Source organism: Geotrypetes seraphini, chromosome 5 (genome assembly GCF_902459505.1).
Source record: "Geotrypetes seraphini chromosome 5, aGeoSer1.1, whole genome shotgun sequence".
NCBI classification, from domain to species: Eukaryota; Metazoa; Chordata; class Amphibia; order Gymnophiona; family Dermophiidae; genus Geotrypetes; species Geotrypetes seraphini.
In genome coordinates, this window is record NC_047088.1 from 104,017,104 (window position 1) to 104,033,872 (window position 16,769).

At 45.4% G+C, this 16,769-nt stretch overlaps 1 protein-coding gene across 2 annotated transcripts in view; it reads right to left on the bottom strand.

The window, feature by feature from the left end:
• Positions 1 to 16,769, bottom strand: part of LOC117361202 (microfibril-associated glycoprotein 4-like) — a 153,689-nt gene that overhangs the window by 31,368 nt on the left and 105,552 nt on the right. The window contains exons 1-2 of one of the 2 annotated variants that reach the window (XM_033946225.1): positions 8,429 to 8,478; positions 5,064 to 5,112 (exon numbers count right to left, since the gene is read on the bottom strand). In XM_033946225.1, the coding sequence (XP_033802116.1) occupies positions 5,064 to 5,069 (6 nt within the window). In that variant the 5' untranslated portion in view covers positions 5,070 to 5,112; positions 8,429 to 8,478. Of the gene's footprint in view, positions 1 to 5,063; positions 5,113 to 8,428; positions 8,479 to 16,769 lie in introns of those variants that run through there. The other variant, XM_033946224.1, reaches the window with a different exon arrangement.

Consider the following 16,769-nt stretch of genomic DNA (forward strand, 5'->3'; position numbering starts at 1 on the left):
AGACCACACCAGAGGGAATGTCCAGCTGTGGCTCCGGTGGCCTGCTAGGATCGCTACTGTTAACCAGTGATCCTCTGCAGGCCGTGTGAACCTACAGATGATGTGGCACGAATCTACAAATTATGCGGCGCTTGTACAAGCGGGCCAGCTTTAGGGGAAATTTGAAATTGGCTGGCTGGCCAAATTTCGGTACCCCATGGGCCAGATTTCACCCTAGGGCCAGAGTGTGACATGTCTGTTCTAGTGTAAGAATTTTACCAAAATAGAAAGCCAATGGCCAGAGGAGAGGTCACGCTGGCAGTGTGAGTAGGTACTGACTGCTTTTGCATGAACAGAAAGTAGAGGTGTACTCTGAAAGAACTATAATACAAAGTGAATGAAAGTGAGGGGCAAGGGAGATCAATGGGAGGCCCATTGGTAGGCGGGGGGAGATAAAACCAGGATCTGCTGTCTGTGTTGGCAACTCTAGGTATGATTAACGTGACCATTTATTTTTTTCATCAAAACAGGACATCTATTAATTGTCAGTCCCGCCCCCAATCCCACCCCCAATTTCTTCCATTCATTTTTCATGTCCACATGATATCTTATTAATTCATAATGGTAACCATAAAATTAAAAAATACCACAAAGCACAATATACACAGAAAAAATGTTAATTATCATTTATATTTGGGGGGTTTAAAAAATGTCAAGGCAAATGACTTTAAAATATGCAATGTCACCTCAGAAACTATAGAAAAATAGACAAATATAGTGCAAAATATAGACAGCAGATATAAATTTTCTAATCTGACATATTTTGATCACTAAATTGAAAATAAAATCATTTTTCCTACCTTTGCTGTCTGGTGATTTCATGAGTAGTTGCGTTTCCTTCTGACTGTGCATCCTTTCTTTCATTTCTTTATTTTTGCACTCAGGCCCAACAATTGTCCCTTTCTATTCCCTCCCTCATTCCTTCCTATGTCCTTAGTGCCCCCAGTGCCTCCTTCCCATGTCCTTAGTGCCCCCAGTGCCTCCTTCCTGTGTCCTTAGTGCCTCTTCTTATGTCCTTAGTGCCCTCAGTGCCTCCTTCTCATGTCCTTAGTGCCTCCAGTGCCTCCTTCCTATGTCCTTAGTGTCCTCAGTGCTTCCTTCCTATGTCCCCTTCTCTGCCTTCCAGCCTTTGTTCTACCCCCTCCCCTGAAGACAGCTAGCCTGCCTACCTACCTCCCTCCCTGCCGCACCAAAGCCTGCCTCCCTCCTTCCCTCCAGTGCCTGATTCAAACCCTCCCCCCCACGGTCCGCCGCCGCTGCCTGCCAGCCTCCCTCGCTGATTCAAATCCCCGTTTGCCCACCGCCGCTGCACCTTCTTCTTGCCACCAAGAAGCCTTCTTCCCGACTTCAATTCTGACGTCGGAGAGGAAGTTCCGGGCCAGCCAATCGTTGCCTGGCTGGCCCAGAACTTCCTCTCCGACGTCAGAATTGACGTCGGGAAGAAGGCTTCTGGGCGGCAAGAAGAAGGTGCAGCAGCAGCAGGCGGATGGAGGTTTGAATTAGCGCTGGAGGGAGGGGAAGCGATCGCCTGTCCCGTTATCCCCGTGCACAGCTTCGGGACGCTGTTCCTGAAAACAGATGACATAAAATGCTTTTTTATCAATGTATCATTGCTGAATGTGAATGTTTATACCTATAATACTAAGAAATTTGCTCCATTAAGCGAAAATAATAGGAAAGTTTAAGAATAAACAAGCTTTGTGTAATCAGTGGCTTTGAAGGAACTCAGGATGGGCTTAAATAAATTATTTGTTGATTAAGCACGATTGAACTCCGTTCTTTACAAAGCCACACTAGCGTTTTTAGCGCCAGCCGTGGCAGTAACAGCTCAGACACTCATAGCAATTCTATGAGTGTTGGAGCTGTTAGAGTCACGGCCGGCACTAACAATGCTAGCGCAGCTTTGTAAAAGAGGGGGGTAAATAAGCTGAAAAAACTTCAATTTTCACAGTTTTTCCAACTTTAGGTTTTTCTGAATCCTAATCATGTACAAAATTGGCGCTTATCGCTACTTTATAATCTTTCTCTGGAGTTAGGCGCAGTTTATAGACTAATGCGTAGCGCCTATCCACTCAACTAACATTTAAGCGCAGGTATTTATGCCAGTGAAAACCAATTGCTGCCTGGCTGGCTCAGAACGTCCTCTCTGACGTCAGAATTGACGTCGGGAAGAAGGCTTCCGGGTGCGAGTAGTGGCAGCAGATGAGCAGCGGCAGTTTAAATCGGGCCTGGAGGGAGACTTTTGTTTTCGGGGAGGGGGGAAGGAGGCAGGCAGGCTGGCTGGCTGACTGGCTCTGGGGGAGGGAGGTAGGTAGGCAGGCTTTGGGGAGGCAGGCAGGCAGGCTTTGAGGGAGGCAGGCAGGCAGGCTCTGGGGGAGGGAGGCAGGCAGGCTGGCTGGCTCTGGGGTAGGGAGGTAGGTAGGCAGGCTTTGGGGGAGGTAGGCAGGCAGGCTTTGGGGGAGGCAGGCAGGCTCTGGGGGAGGTAGGCAGGCAGGCAGGCTGGCTGGCTGGCTCTGGGGGAGGTAGGAAGGCAGACTGGCTGACTTTGGGGGAGATAGGCAGGCTGGCTTTGGGGCAGGCAGGCAGGCTCTGGGGGAGGCAGGCAGGCAGGTTGGCTGGCTTGCTGGCTCTGGGAGAGGTAGGCAGGCAGACTGGCTGACTTTGGGGGAGACAGGCAGACTGGCTTTGGGGGAGGCTGGCTTTGAGGGAGGTAGGCTGTCAGGCTTTTTGGGAGGGGGTGGTACAAAGGCTAGAAGGCAGTGAGGGGACATATGAAGGAGGGAGAATATGGCAGAGAAGGGGGGGTTGTAAGTAGAAGAAAGACTAGAGAGATAAAGGCCTGGACCAAAGGGAAAAGACAGGAGGCAGAAGCAGGACTTTGGGAGGTGCAGACAGAGGGGGAGAGCCCCTGAGGAAGAGCAGAGAGAGGCAAGATCATAACAGAGGAGGGAGAGAGGGAGACCTGGAACAAAGGTACAAAGGAGAACTGACACTGGATCTGGGGGCACTAAGGAGATAGGAAGGAGGCACTGGGGGCACTAAGGACATAGGAAGGAGGCGCTGGGGACACTAAGGACATAGGAAGGCACTGGGGGCACTAAGGACATAGGAAGGAAGGAGGGAGGGAATAGAAAGGGACAATTGTTGGGCCTGAGTACAGAGTACAGAAAGAAATGAAAGATAGGATGCACAGTCAGAAGGAAACGCAACCAGAGACTCATGAAATCACCAGACAGCAAAGGTAGGTAAAATGATTTTATTTTCAATTTAGTGATAAAAATGTGTCAGTTTTGAGAATTTATATCTGCTGTCTATATTTTGCACTATATTTGTCTATTTTTCTATAGTTACTGAGGTGACATCGTTGAAAACCCCCAAATATAAATGATAATTAATATTTTCTCTGCGTATAGGGTGCTTTGTGTTTTTTAAAATTTTATGGTTACCATTATGAAATAATAAGATATTGTGTGTACATGAAAAATGAATGGAAGAAATTGGGGGCGGGGCTAGGGCAGGATTGGGGGTTGAGCTAGGGCGGGATTGGGGTGGGGCTATGGCGGGATTGGGGCGGGACTGAATATTAATAGATATCCCGTTTTGATGAAAAAAATAAATGGTCACATTAAGTATATAGAATCAGGTGGAATGCGCATAATTCTAAATGAGCTAGAATTCTATTTGGAAGCTTCATCACATACTTTCATGACCTAAAAGACTTGGGGGCCCTTTAACTAAAACGTATCATGCGCTAACAGAATTATAGCACACTAAATGCAAGGAGGCCCATTTTATGCATATGAGCTTCCTAGCATGTAGTGTGTACTAAAGGAATTAGCATGCACTAAGCTTTAATAAAAGAACCCACTTAGCTTGTCAGTAATTATGGAGAAATAATTTTTTCTCAGTTTAAAATATGCGTTTATAAAGATTCTGAACTTCATGCTCAAGCATTATTGAAAAATCACTGGTAATACTGTGAATTCTTGGGTTGATATTCAAAAGTTTATCTAGTTAACAATGGAAAATGAAACAACAAATGTATTTGGTTTTTGTTATTTTAAAACAAAAACACATCCTTAGGGGTTTTTTGGTTAAATTTGTGATTATTATATATTTTATTTATGCTTCCTTTTTAGTATTCTTAACCTTCTCCTGTATATACAGTACCTTATAACAGGATTTAAGTGCCCAAAACAGTTTGGGGTCATTTTCCTAAAGTGCAATTAGGTTTTTCATTTATTGCATGCTAATGTAATGTGTGCACAATCTGTGTGGCAACTGTTGAGGGCAATCCTGGAATGTTCATAAATAGTTACCACACAGAATTGCCATGCAATAAGCATATTGACAGCATGAATAATAACAGCTACATGCACTAATTCACATGGTAAATGCTTATCACACTTTAGTAAAAAGCCCTCTTGGCTTGCATCCTATTCATGTCTCATTAAAGTGGTTAGTCTATAAGTTGCCACCTGCCTCTGTCATTTTTGCTGCAAAAGACTAACACAGCTCCTCCTTTGAAAGCTTTGATATTTGCTTATTGCCACTGAAGTTAGACATTCAGTATTGTTTTAGAACATTGTTTTTAGTCAATGTGTATGAGCCCTAACAGTTGTGGAGATAATTTACTGAAGTTCATGTTCCCATTTAGAAAAAAAAATGGCACTGCCCTGACATTACTGTTTTCAATCTACAGTGCTTACAATATTCTTTGCTGTTGCTCTTGTAAACTATAAACCTAAGCAAACACAAAATCATGCAACCATTTAAAATGTTTAGATATTTCTATCAAACTGGATCAAAAGATGATAGCTGCTCAACTCTAGGCAACATACACAGTGCTGTAGGATTTAAATTTTTATATAAAGCTGTCAGTGTGTTCAGCAGAGTTTGAAGAATAATTTTTTTTTGTCATAATGCTCCCACCTGTAATACAAAAAGGTATTAAATAACTTGGAGAGCTTATTAGCTTTGTAGAAAGTGAAACTAATGGACAGAAGAAATGAAATTGATATTACCTTCATGGTCTTGTAGAATAGATCTTCTTTCCACTCAGGACCGAGAAGTCTGTATTTATAGAGAAAGAACAGTGATATGTTTACAGACTATGGTCGACAAACAGCTGTCTTTGTAAAAAAAAAAAAAAAAAAAAAAAAAAAGGGGGAAAACCATGAAACAAATTTATTATAGAATGTACAGGAATCATGAAAAAGCAAAAATTCCCCGAATGATTTGGGTGATGCTCTGACATGTGTCAGGGAATCTCAACTTCCCTCAAAGTGTAAAAGAGTTACTGGACATGACAGCACAACACTTCAATGCCTGAAGCCTCAGATTTCACTGACTTTCCTTGTGATAGTGAACAAGTCCCTTCACCCTCCATTGTCTCAGGTACAACCTAGATCAGTGGTCTTCACTAATTTTTAAGTTGGGACCACTTTGGATCCAGATAAGCTGAAGGAGAGCCACCAAATATCATCCTACATGTGGACAAGATGCTACTGACCAATGTGTGTCGGTGACATTCATCCCCACCAGACTACCTTCAAACATTTAATTTAGGATATCTTCAAGGAGAAGGGCATTTCCAAATGCATTCTGTTTCTATGTCTATTGAGAATCTCTTTCAAGCATGCTCTTTATCCCCATCCAATTTCCCCTTCTGTGAGGAACTTGGATAGAGATTCACATTGTAGCAGAAAAAAAAAAATCCTGAATGATGAGGTGTCCTGCTCCCATAAGTCTCCAGGGGCTACCATTGGCCCTCAGGGTTTGCACTGAAGAACACTGACCTAGATTGTAAATTCAATTGAGCACTTGTCACCATTACCATCAGCTTCATTATGTCCCTTTACCCCAGCAGACAGACATTAGATCCAGGAGAGTGGTCGTTGGCCTTGAACACGTTCCAAGCCATTGCGAGATGATTGGGTTGTCCAACTTTCAACCTCATGGCGACTACAAAGAATAAAAAGGCGACTTGGTTCTTCAGCCGAAGATGCGAACCCAGAAGTGCAGGATTAAATGCCCAGGTTCAACCATAGCCAGAGACTGGGCTACTGTACGTGTTCCCAGTGTGGTCCATGATAGGCCGGATGATTTGCCGAATAGCAAATCACCTGAGAACAGTCATTCTAGTACAGGATGACTAGTCCTCAAGAGCCGGAGCCAGGTCAGGTTTTCAGGATATCCACAATGAATATGTATGAGATGGATTTGCATGCACTGCTTCCTTGAGATGCAAATCTATCTCATGCATATTTATTGTGGATATCCTGAAAACCTGACCTGGCTCCGGCTCTTGAGGACCGGAATTGCCTACCCCTGTCCTAGTAGCACCAGATTGGCCCAGGTGCCCATGGATCTCGTACACCTGCAGAAAGAGCAAAGTCTCAGATTCCAGGTGCACCAGACTTGCCCTAAACGATCTTTGGTCACTTTGGTCTTACGGCATGGCTCTTAGTCTTGAGCGTGCAGTGCTAGTCCAAAAAGGATATTCAGAAGTAGCCATTGCTACTCTCCTTAGAGCCAAAAAGCCAATGACAGAAATAGAAACTATTGAAGTTAAGTACCCCTGTCTTTTATAAACTGTTTGAAACAATGGTGAATAAGGTGAGTGGGGTGTGAGAGACTGGAGAAGAATAGAGGGAGAACCTGTCCCTTACAGACTGAAGTCAAATGTAATTTCCAGTTTCATTCTGACAATGGTTTTTGATTACCCTAACTATCTGTGCTAGAACATGCAGCTAGGCTTATTGTATATCTTAAGCTGTCCATCTTAAACACCAGATATTAACACATGTTAGTTGTCTTTAGCACATTTTCGTACCTCTTAGCTGTACCAAGGTCCTTTGTTACCTTTAAGTACTGATGTAATTTAGGCATTCTGGGTCAATCTAAGGCTGTCTGCACTAACATGCCCTGAGGTCAGATATGAATGATATGATCTCCATAGGCCTTTGCTGACATTGGTAAGGCCAGCAAGTTAAGGCTGGGCTGACACCTTTTAAATCCATATGGGCTTTGGAGCAGTTACTGCAGCGGCAGCTGCTAGCACAGCTTTGTAAAAGGGGTGAAGGGGTAAGAGAAAACTGAGAACAAACATAAAGAGAACAGATTTGAGCCACAGACAAAGGGTTGATAATTTTTTATCAGCTGCCCCTCCCCACACACAATTGATCCAACCCAATTAGTATTGACTGGGAAATATATTATTGAGCTGAGTTAGTTATGAATACAACTGGTATTTTTTTCACAAAGTTGACCTTAGCGGCACAATTATTACAGGTGCCCCCATACATGGCCAGTAGCCAGGGCAGGATTAATTCGTTGAGGGCCCCTAGGCACATAAATACACTGGGCCACCCTGCCATGCCCCACCCCACCATGCGCCCAGGTGGAAACAGGAAACTGCGTCAGAGGGAAGCTTTGGGTAAGCAGCACTGCTTGCACAATTACAGTTCCCACTGCCTTTCTTACCCGCATTACTTGCTTGTCTTACTTTCCGTTGATGGGGGGGGGGCCGCGTTGCCGATCGGGGGAGTCCCGCGTTGCCGATTGATGCTGGAGCGGCCCATCGCCGTTTGGAAAAAACAATGTTGATGCCCTCCTTCATTCGGCCCCCCTGACCATTTCGGGCCCTAGGCATGTGCCTACTTGGCGTATTGGTTAATCCTGCCCTGCCAGTAGCCCCAGTCATGATATTCCCTACCTCACTCCAACTGCCACTCCCAACCTCAGTGGCAAAACAAAAGAAAAAGTCATGGGACCTCAGCCTCTATGCCTATGGCTGCTGACTCTGACTCCTCCAATGTTGACTTATTATTAGAGAAGGTAGATACTGGATGGAAGAGGGGAGAGAAAAAAGGGATATGTTAGATGGAAGAGGAGGAATAGAGAGAGAAGAGATGCTAGATGGAAGGAGGAAGAGGACAGAGTTAGTGAAAGATTGGAGAATAAGAGGAATGGGCATGGGAGAACTGGTGTAAGGGAAAGAGACCGAAAGCTGTGTAGGTAGAAGCAGTAAAAAGAGTGACATTATAGACTGGTTAGTAAGAATGAAAGAACCCAGACTGCAAGGCAGAAAAATAAAATAAAAGAAAGCTGAAAGGAAAAGATCAATGCTAGCATGGAAAGTCATGGAGGGTATGAAGAAAGGCAGAGGAGAGAGAACAATGACAAATGGATAAGAAACCCTGGCAACAGAGTTAAGAGAAGACATGGAAAGCAGAAACTAGAGACTTGGGCCAACAAAATTAAAAGACCAGACAACAAAGGTAGAAACAACAATTTTATTTTTAATGTAGGATACAATATTGTGGTAGCCATGTTAGTCCACTCTAAAGATTAATATATACAAAGAAAGGAAAAACTGTGCTTTTACCTGAATAAAGTTTATTTTCAAATAGCATATCTTGTAAATGACTTTTAAAATTGCCTCATTATCTTCTCCGTTTTTCAGCAGGTTTGTGGTAAATAATTATATATGTCTCCCATACATCCCTTCCCCCTTTCATTGACCACAGTGGAATTCAGGGTATTTCCTATCAAATGATATAAATCTAAGAAGCTTCCTCATCCTGAGTTTATGTGCAATTACTTTAATTGTTGGAAACTCCCACTGTTGTACACATTGCACCAAAGATGTTTAGAAATGCCTTAGCTCAGAATTCTCAAGGAGCCGGCACATTATTATTTGAAATTGTGTTATACTGTTTCATAAAAAGGAAAAACTCAAAAAGAAATAAATCACCAAATTATATGTAACTCATCAACAAATGCTTGTTAAAATATGTATTAAAATTGTGTAAAAAGTGCTCAGAACCCATGCCTCCTGCATATTAGAGAATGACACGGAGACAAATTTGTCACCGACCCTGCAAGAACTCAATTTCCCCATCCCATCCCTGTGAGTTTTGTCCCTGTCCCTGCCACATTCTTGTAAGATCCGCCTTAATCACACAAGCCTTGAACACTTTTAAAGTGTTTGAGGTTTGTGCAGGTGAGGTCAGAGCTTGCAGGAATGCGACAGGGACAGGAAAATAACTTGCCGGGATGGGATGGGAAAATGAGTTCCCATGGAGATGGGGAAAAATTTGTCCCCCATGTCATTCTCTACTGCTTACAAGCCGCAAGAGTGTCAGCAAGGAACCATCACTGCACTTTTTACTGCTCCCAACCAGCCACTGCATAAATCACCACATCTGTGATGTAAACCACAATATCTAAATAAATTTATGTTGGGAATAATAATATCAACACTTATCTATTTTTATGAGGGCAGATAGGATCCAGGCAAGATGTACAATGCCTAATGTGACCATTTATTTTTTTCATCAAAAGGGAACATCTATTAATTGTCAGTCTGATGTTGGAAAGGACTTTCTGGGCCAACCAATCGCTGCCTGGCTGGCCCAGAATGTCCTCTCCGACATCAGAATTGACGTCGGAAACAAGACTTCGTGTCGGCTTTAGCAGCAGCAGCAGGGCAGTAAGATAGCAGCGGACTGGGGGAAAGGAAGGAGGGAGGCTTTTTTTGGGGGGCGGCAAGTAGGGACAGGAAGTGATCGCCTGTCCCGTTGTCCCCGAGCACAGCTTTGGAACGCTGTCCCTGAAAACGGGATATTTTGGCATCCCGAAGCTGTGTGTGGGGACAACGGGACAGGGGGTCTGAAAACGGGATGGTCCCGTTCAAAACAGGACATATGGTCACCTTAACAATGAAGCAGTTCAGCAGGACAATGTATCCCCTGCAGATGATAATGTGTGAATAATAGCATGCTCACTCATTAGTACACTTTAGTGTCAAGCTCTCCTCAGACCTGAGTTTCACCAAAGGCTTCTTCAGGAGGAGTAGCAATGTGTGTGAAAATTTTTTAATAAACAATACCCAATGTACCCAATGTAGTGAGGCTGTAACTGCAATTCTACAAATACAAGTTTGTGGCTAGATAATCCAGACCTACATCAGCCTTCTTGTTATTTCATGGCAGATATACCTATAGGAGCCAACTTTTCAAAATGACTGGGGGTCAGTAGCATGGTATGGGGGGGGGAGGCCGACTACTCTGGCTGCCATCTTGATGAGGGCACTGGCACCTGTCCCACACCACGCTTGCCCCCTCCTTTCCCCATCCCCTATACCTTTTTAAATCTTTGCCAGTGCAAGCAACTACTCTGGCCTGCTGCTTGTGCCAGCCTGGCTCCTTTTGAAATCATTCTGGGTTGCGGGGCCAGGAAGTGACATCAGAGGGAAAGCCAACGCTGGCACGAGCAGAAGGTAGGTAAGCTGCTTCTGCTGGTAAAGATTTAAAGAGATGTGGGGGTGGGAAGGGAGGGCGTGAGTGTGGCATGAGTTCCACAGAAGGATTGGGGGTGGGGTGAAGAGGAGGATGTAGGGGTGCCACTGCCCCAGGCATCTCCTATCCTTGCTTCGCCACTGCTGAGGGTGCTCAATTCAACACATATTCTAAAAGAACCAATCTAATAGCTGGAACCAACAAAATAGTTGGAAAGCAATGACCACAAATGCTCGCAGTCTAAGCAACAAAGTTCATGATCTGCAAGCCCTGATGTTAGAGGCAGATCTAGATATTGTCGTCATCACAGAGACATGGTTCAGTGAATCCCATGGATGGGATGCAAACATACCGGGATATAATCTTTTTAGGAAGGACAGAGATGGTCAAAAAGGTGGAGGAGTAGCTCTCTATGTAAAGATCAATATCCAAGCGACCGAAATGCAAGGGACCTGGGGAAAGGAAGAAGCGATATGGATCGTTCTGAAAAGAGAAGATGGAACTTCTATCTACGTGGGTGTAGTCTACAGACTGCTGACTCAATCGCAGCAAATTGATAAAGATCTGATTGTGGATATCCAAAAGTTTGGAAGGAAAGAGGAGGTTCTGCTGTTGGGAGATTTCAACCTGCCAGATGCGGATTGGAATGTTCCGTCAGTGGAATTGGAAAGAAGTAGGGAGATTGTGGATGCCTTTCAAGAGACTCTGCTCAGACAAATGGTGACGGAACCCACAAGGAAAAAAGCGATATTGGATCTGGTCCTCACAAATGGAGAGAGTATCTCTAATGTTCGAGTGGGTGCTCACCTGGGAAGTAGCGATTATCAAACGGTTTGGTTTGATATAACAGCTAAAGTGGAGAGCGGCCGCAAGTTACTTAAAGTCCTAGATTTCAAACGTACGGACTTTAATGCAATGGGAGAGTACCTGAAGAAAGAGCTGTTAGGATGGGAGGACATAAGAGAAGTGGAAAGACAGTGGTCTAAGCTGAAAAGAACGATAAAAATGGCTACAGACCTTTATGTGAAGAAAATCAATAAAAACAAGAGAAAAAGGAAGCCGATATGGTTCTCCAACCTAGTGGCTGAGAAAATAAAGGCGAAAGAGTTGGCGTTCATGAAATATAAAAAAACCCAAGAAGAGGAGAGCAGAAAGGACTACAGGGTGAAACTGAAAGAAGCCAAGAGAGAGATACGTTTGGCGAAGGCACAGGCGGAAGAACAAATGGCTAAAAATGTAAAAAAGGGAGATAAAAATTTTTTTCAGATATATTAGTGAAAGGAGGAAGATGAAAAATGGAATTGCTAAACTAAAAGATGCTGGGAACCGATATGTGAAGAGTGATGAGGAAAAAGCAAATGTGCTAAACAAATACTTCTGTTCTGTGTTCACAGAAGAAAATCCTGGAGAAGGACCGAGATTGTCTGTCAAAGTTACACGAGAAAATGGAGTAGATTCTGCGCCGTTCACGGAGGAGAGTGTTTATGAGCAACTTGAAAAACAGAAGGTGGACAAAGCGATGGGACCAGACGAGATCCATCCCAGGATACTAAGGGAGCTCAAAGAGGTTCTGGCGAGTCCTATTAAAGACTTGTTCAACAAATCTCTGGAGACGGGAGTGATTCCTGGGGATTGGAGGAGAGCAGATGTGATCCCTATTCATAAAAGTGGTTACAGGGATAAAGCAGGAAACTACAGGCCGGTGAGCCTCACTTCAGTTGTTGGAAAAATAATGGAAATGTTGCTGAAAGAAAGGATAGTGTACTACCTTGAATCTAATGAGTTAAAGGATCCGAGGCAACATGGCTTTACAAAAGGTAAATTGTGCCAAACAAACCTGATTGAATTTTTTGATTGCGTGACCAGAGTGCTGGATCGAAGACATATGCTAAATGTAATTTACTTAGATTTCAGCAAAGCCTTTGATACAGTTCCTCATAGGAGGCTGTTGAACAAACTTGAAGGGCTGAAGTTAGGACCCAAAGTGGTGAACTGGGTTAGAAACTGGCTGTCGGACAGACGCCAGAGGGTGGTGGTTAATGGAAGTCACTCGGAGGAAGGAAAGGTGAGTAGTGAAGTCCCTCAGGGTTCGGTGCTGGGACCAATCCTGTTCAATATGTTTGTGAGTGACATTGCTGAAGGGTTGGAAGGAAAAGTGTGCAGATGATACCAAGATTTATAACAGAGTAGACACCGAAGAGGGAGTGTAAAATATGAAAAAGGATCTGCAAAAGTTAGAGGAATGGTCTAATGCCTGGCAACTAAAATTCAATGCAAAGAAATGCAGAGTAATGCATTTGAGGATTAATAATCGGAAGGAACCGTATATGCTAGGAGGAGAGAAGCTGATATGCACGGACGGGGAGAGGGACCTTGTGGTGATAGTGTCCGAAGATCTAAAGGCGAAAAAACAGTGTGACAAGACAGTGGCTGCTGCCAGAAGGATGCTGGGCTGTATAAAGAGAGGCGTAGCCAGTAGATGGAAGAAGGTGTCGATGCCCCTGCACAGGTCATTGGTAAGGCCCCACTTGGAGTATTGTGTTCAGTTTTGGAGACCGTATCTGGCAAAGGACGTAGGAAGACTTGAGGCGGTCCAGTGGAGGACGACGAAAATGATAGGAGGCTTGCGCCAGAAGACATATGAGGAGAGACTGGAAGCCCTGAATATGTATACCCTAGAGCAGTGTTTTTCAACCTTTTTTGGGCAAAGGCACACTTGTTTCATGAAAAAAATCACGAGGCACACCACCATTAGAAAAAGTTTAAAAATTTAACTGTGCCTATATTGACTATATATAAATATATAGGAATCAAATAAACACAAAGAAAGTATTTTATAATGCTGCCACCGCCACTGGGGAATAGGCTGCCACTGCCACCATCGGGAACAGGCCGGCACCGAGTTCTCCCTGCTTCTCTTCCCCGCAGGGCCGACCAACTCTCGCCACCCGTCGTCAATTCTAACGTCGGAGAGGACGTTCTAGGCCAGCCAGGCAGCAATTGGCTGGCCCAGAACGTCCTCTCCGACGTCAGAATTGACGCGAGTGGCGAGAGTTGGCCGGCCCCACAGGGAAAAGCAGGGAGAACTTGGCGCCGGCCTGTTCCCGATGGCGGCGGTGGCACTCAAGTGGCTAAAGAGCCGCAGTTTGCCGGCCTAGGGACAACACTGGAGGGTGGCCAGCTGTGCACCCCCTTGGGACGTAAACCCGGGGTGGGGCAGACCGCCCCCCCCACCCTGGTATGCCACTATCTGTACCTCACTCCCTCCCTATGACCAAAAATTCTCCTTTCTTCTATTCCCCGTGTACACAACCATCTCTTTCCCTCCCTTCCTCTCTCCAAAGTCCATGCCTTCTGTGTCCAAACACTCATTCCCTCCCCCACCTCAGCATCTCTTTCCCTCCCTTCCTCTCTCCCAAGTCCATTTCTTCTGTGTCCAAAAACGCATTCCCTCCCCCACCTCAGCATCTCTTTCCCTCCCTTCCTCTCTCCCAAGTCCATTTCTTCTGTGTCCAAAAACGCATTCCCTCCCCCACCTCAGCATCTCTTTCCCTCCCTTCCTCTCTCCCAAGTCCATTTCTTCTGTGTCCAAAAACGCATTCCCTCCCCCACCTCAGCATCTCTTTCCCTTCCTTCCTCTCTCCCAAGTCCATTTCTTCTGTGTCCAAAAACGCATTTCTTCCCCCACCTCAGCATCTCTTTCCCTCCCTTCCTCTCTCCCAAGTTCATGCCTTGTGTCCAAAACGCACTCCCTCCCCCCTTTTGTGTTCCGTGTTTGCCTCCCAGCCCATCTTTGCAACTTTCTCAGCAAAACGAAGCTCAAGCCGCGAGGCTTGTCTTCTGCTTCCTGCCTGCCCTGCCGCGCACAAATAGCCGAACGGAAGTATTCTCCGACGTCAGCACTGACGTCGGAGGGCAGGCTTTGCTTAAGCCCTCCCTCCGACGTCAGCGCTGACATCGGGGAACGCTTGCGATCGGCTATATGTTAGCTGCAGGGCAGGCAGGAACAGAAGACGAGCCTCGCGGCTCGAGATGTATTGAACTCCGCGGGTCCCCCGTCCAGCTCTCTCCTGTCCACGTGGGGCGGATCGCCCCTCTCCCTAGACTGGTGGTACTGCCCTGATGGCGGCCTTGACAGTACGGCACACCAGGCAACATCTCGCGGCACACTAGTGTGCCGCGGAACAGCGGTTGAAAAACACTGCCCTAGAGGAAAGGAGAGACAGGGGAGATATGATTCAGACGTTCAAATACTTGAAGGGTATTAACGTAAAACATAATCTTTTCCAGAGAAAGGAAAATGATAAAACCAGAGGACATAATTTGAGGTTGAGGGTTTGTAGATTCAAACGCAATGTTAGGAAATTCTACTTTATGGATAGGGTGGTGGATGCCTGAAATGCGCTCCCGAGAGAGGCGGTGTAGAGTAAAATTGTGACTGAGTTCAAAGAAGCGTGGGATGAACACAGAGGATCTAGAATCAGAAAATAATATTAAAAATTGAACTAAGGCCCGGTCTGTGTCTGTATATGACAATTTGGTGGAGGATGGGCTGGGGAGGGCTTCAATGGCTGGGAGGGTGTAGATGGGCTGGAGTAGGTTTTAACAGAGATTTCGGCGGTAGGAACCCAAGCACAGTACCGGGTAGAGCTTTGGATTCTTGCCCAGAAATAGCTAAGAAGAAAAAATTAAAAAATTTAAATTGAATCAGGTTGGGCAGACTGGATGGACCATTCAGGTCTTTATCTGCCGTCATCTACTATGTTACTATGTTTATGTTACTATGTATGTTTAGTTTCAGGCTGCAGGAATGTAAATAAAACCCCTCTTAGAGAATACCAACCAGCGGAAAAGTTCTCACCCTGTTTTGATGGCATGTACTTTCCCAGCAGGCATGCGTACAGGTGAAAACTGGTGTAGCATGTGTGAAGCGAGCATTACTACTACCACAGGCAGCAGAATGCTTTTTTGTTTGGGGTGGCCCAAAAGCTCTGCCCCAGACCTGCACAAGCCCCGCCCCAAATCTACCCAAGCACCGCTCCAGCCCCATCTCCATAATAATAGTACTAATTGAAAATGCCATTTCTTCCATTCATTTTTCATATACACACAATATAATCTTATTAACAATACACAATGGTAACCACAAAATGAAACTACACAAAACACATTCTTTTCCCCTCCATCACTGCACTGTGCAATGTCTCCCTCTCTCTCACTGTCCATCTCTCTCTCTCTCTCTCTTTTTGGAGCAAGAGAGGGAATTAGAGAGAGAGAAGGATCCAGTGTGTATCTCTCCCAGCCCCTCTATTGCCTCATCCAACATTTCTCCCTGTCTTATCCCCCAGACTGTATGCAGCGTATTTCATCCCTGCCCACCAGCCCCATGCCCAACATTCCTCCTTCTTTCACCCCTCTCCAGCTCCAAGCCACATCTCTTCCTCCATTCCCTCCACCAATATGTCCAACATTCCTCCCTCTTGCATCCATTTCATCTGTCCAATGTTCCCTCTCCAGCACCACATCCATTACTCCCTCTCATCTCTCTCTACCTCACTCCTCTCCCATCACCATGTCCAACAATTCTCTCCCTCATTATGCCCAACAATTATTTTCTTTCTTCCTTTCTCTCAAACCCATGCTCAACAATTCTCCCTTTCTATTCCCTTCCCCACCTCAGAATCTCTTTCCCCCCTCCCTCCATCCTGTCCCAAATTAGTACTCCCTTCTTCCTTCCAGCCTTTGTCCCAAGTCTGTGCCCCCTTTCTCCCTTCTGTGTCCCAAATTCATGACCCTCCCTCCTTCTTTCCTTTGTCCCCAGTTCATGCTCTCTTCCTTTCTTTCATGTCTCAATGTGCCCCTCTCCCTCCCTTCCTCACATCTCTCCCTCCTGCCCTCATTTGAGTCCTAACATCTCTCTCCTCACACCCTCTCCCAAGTCCTATATGCTCCCTCTCTCCACTGAATCTGAAATGTCACCTTTCTACTGGCCAGAGTATACCTTTAATTTCTCCTAAACATGCAGCGCCATCCAGACATCGGCCCCGGCGTCTTCCTTCCACTGCGGCCCACCCTAGCAAAAACAGGAAAGGTATATACACGCTGTGGAAAGCAGTAGAAGTCGATGAGGGGCCACGGCCAAGAGTGCTGACCAGCAGACACGCTGGCCGGTAGCAAGATGCCACTTCTTTCCCTGCAGGATCGCTGTCTAGCCCCATTATATTACCCTATTATATTACCAGCAATTTTTGGGGAGGCCATGGCCCCTGTGGCCCCCTCCCGTTCTGACGCCTATGACTACTACTACTATTTATCATTTCTATAGCACTGAAAGGCATATGCTGCGCTGTATATTTGACATTTAATAGACAGTCCCTGCTCAGAAGAGCTTAGAATCTAACTTGGACAGACAGACATGATATATAA